The sequence below is a fragment of the Salpingoeca rosetta genome (genome assembly GCF_000188695.1).
Source record: "Salpingoeca rosetta unplaced genomic scaffold supercont1.3, whole genome shotgun sequence".
Classification (NCBI taxonomy): domain Eukaryota; class Choanoflagellata; order Craspedida; family Salpingoecidae; genus Salpingoeca; species Salpingoeca rosetta.
Window position 1 is genome coordinate 435,495 of NW_004754931.1, and position 1,467 is coordinate 436,961.

Below are 1,467 nucleotides of genomic sequence, written 5' to 3' on the forward strand. Positions count from 1 at the left end.
CTTCTCCAACAGCAGCAACAACCACGGACGCCAGGGACGCAACAACGGCGGTAACGGCAACAGCAACGGCAAGGGGCGCCGCTTCCGTGGCAACTGTCACTACTGTGGCAAGTATGGACACCGTGCAGCAGAGTGTCGCAAGAAGCAACGCGACAACGGAGCAACAGGCTTCACTGCACAGGCACAGCATCAACATGGTCAAGACGCAGCAACCTTCGTCGCTGCCACAGCTACTACACCCACGCAGCTGCATGACCCACTCACGTGGCTTGCAGATACGGGTGCTTCACACCACCTCACCTTCGTCAAGGACGCCTTCGTGGAGCTGACACCGCACCTGCAACAGCACCATCCACGCCACATCACTGCGTTTGGCGGCACACGTGTGCCCGTGCGCGGTGTTGGCTCTGTGCTGTTGCATGCACGCACGACGAGCGGAGCTACGATGCAGATTGTGCTACAGGAGTGCCTCTACGTGCCCGAGGGCCAGGCCAACCTCATCGCCCTCGGTCGTCTGACCAGGGACAGCAGCGGCAGGCCAACGGGCCACTCGCAGCGTGATGGCGCTGATGGGCACTACGTGCGTTTCAGCCACGGAGCCGAGGTCAAGCTGAAGGAGCGCAACAGCCTCCGGTGCTGGCCCATTGTTGCTGTTGGTCCACCCACAGCACACGGACTCACCGCCGATGCCTGCAAGCAACCACAGCAACCCGCAGCAGCTCCTGCAGCCCAGAGCAAGGTGCAGACACCATCGATGCATGAGGTACTTGGCCACCGCAACGACAACGACGTGCAGCAGTACTGCAAGCTGATGGGCATCGATGATTGCAACGCCATCAGCAGCAAGCAGTGTACAACGTGCGCAGTGACCAAGAGCACTCGTCACAGCGTCAGCAAGCACGCGGAACGCACACAGGTGCCCGGCGAGCGCATCCACGCCGACATCGTCGACTGGACCGCGGACTCACCCACGGGCAAGCGCTACAGCCTCGTCATCGTCGATGAGGGAAGCAAGCTCCTGCATGCAGTCCATCTCAACGCCAAGAAGGACGCAGTTGCCGCGTTCCAGTCTTTCCTGCGCGAGACCAAGCTCCCCATCTCGCCCACAACAACAGCACTCCAGACGGATTCCGATGCCATCTTCCTCGGAGCTGACTTCCAGGCCATCGTCAAGAAGCACCTGAAGCAGCACCAGCAGTCCCCGCCGTACACCCAGGCGCAGAAAGGCATCGTCGAGCGACAGGTGCGCACCCTCTCCGACATGGTGCGAGCCATGGTCACGGGTGCAGGCCTTGACGCATCGTACTGGAGCCTCGCCTGCAACCACGCCCTGCACATCCTCAACAACATGCCTCGCCCTTCCCTCCACGGCAAGACACCGCTGCAGATTGTCACGGGCTCGCTGCCCAAGCACGTGCCGCAGCTGCACGTCTTCGGGCAGCCGGCCGTCGTCCACATCAGCACACA

At 61.9% G+C, this 1,467-nt stretch overlaps 1 protein-coding gene across 1 annotated transcript in view; it reads left to right on the top strand.

Moving 5' to 3' along the window:
- The window catches only part of PTSG_11765 (uncharacterized protein), a gene marked incomplete at both ends in the record, with an annotated part of 23,117 nt that overhangs the window by 10,472 nt on the left and 11,178 nt on the right, over window positions 1-1,467 (top strand). Inside the window, one exon of the mRNA XM_004997586.1 lies at window positions 13-1,390. Within this exon, the coding sequence (XP_004997643.1) occupies window positions 13-1,390 (1,378 nt within the window). The remainder of the gene's footprint in view (window positions 1-12; window positions 1,391-1,467) is intronic.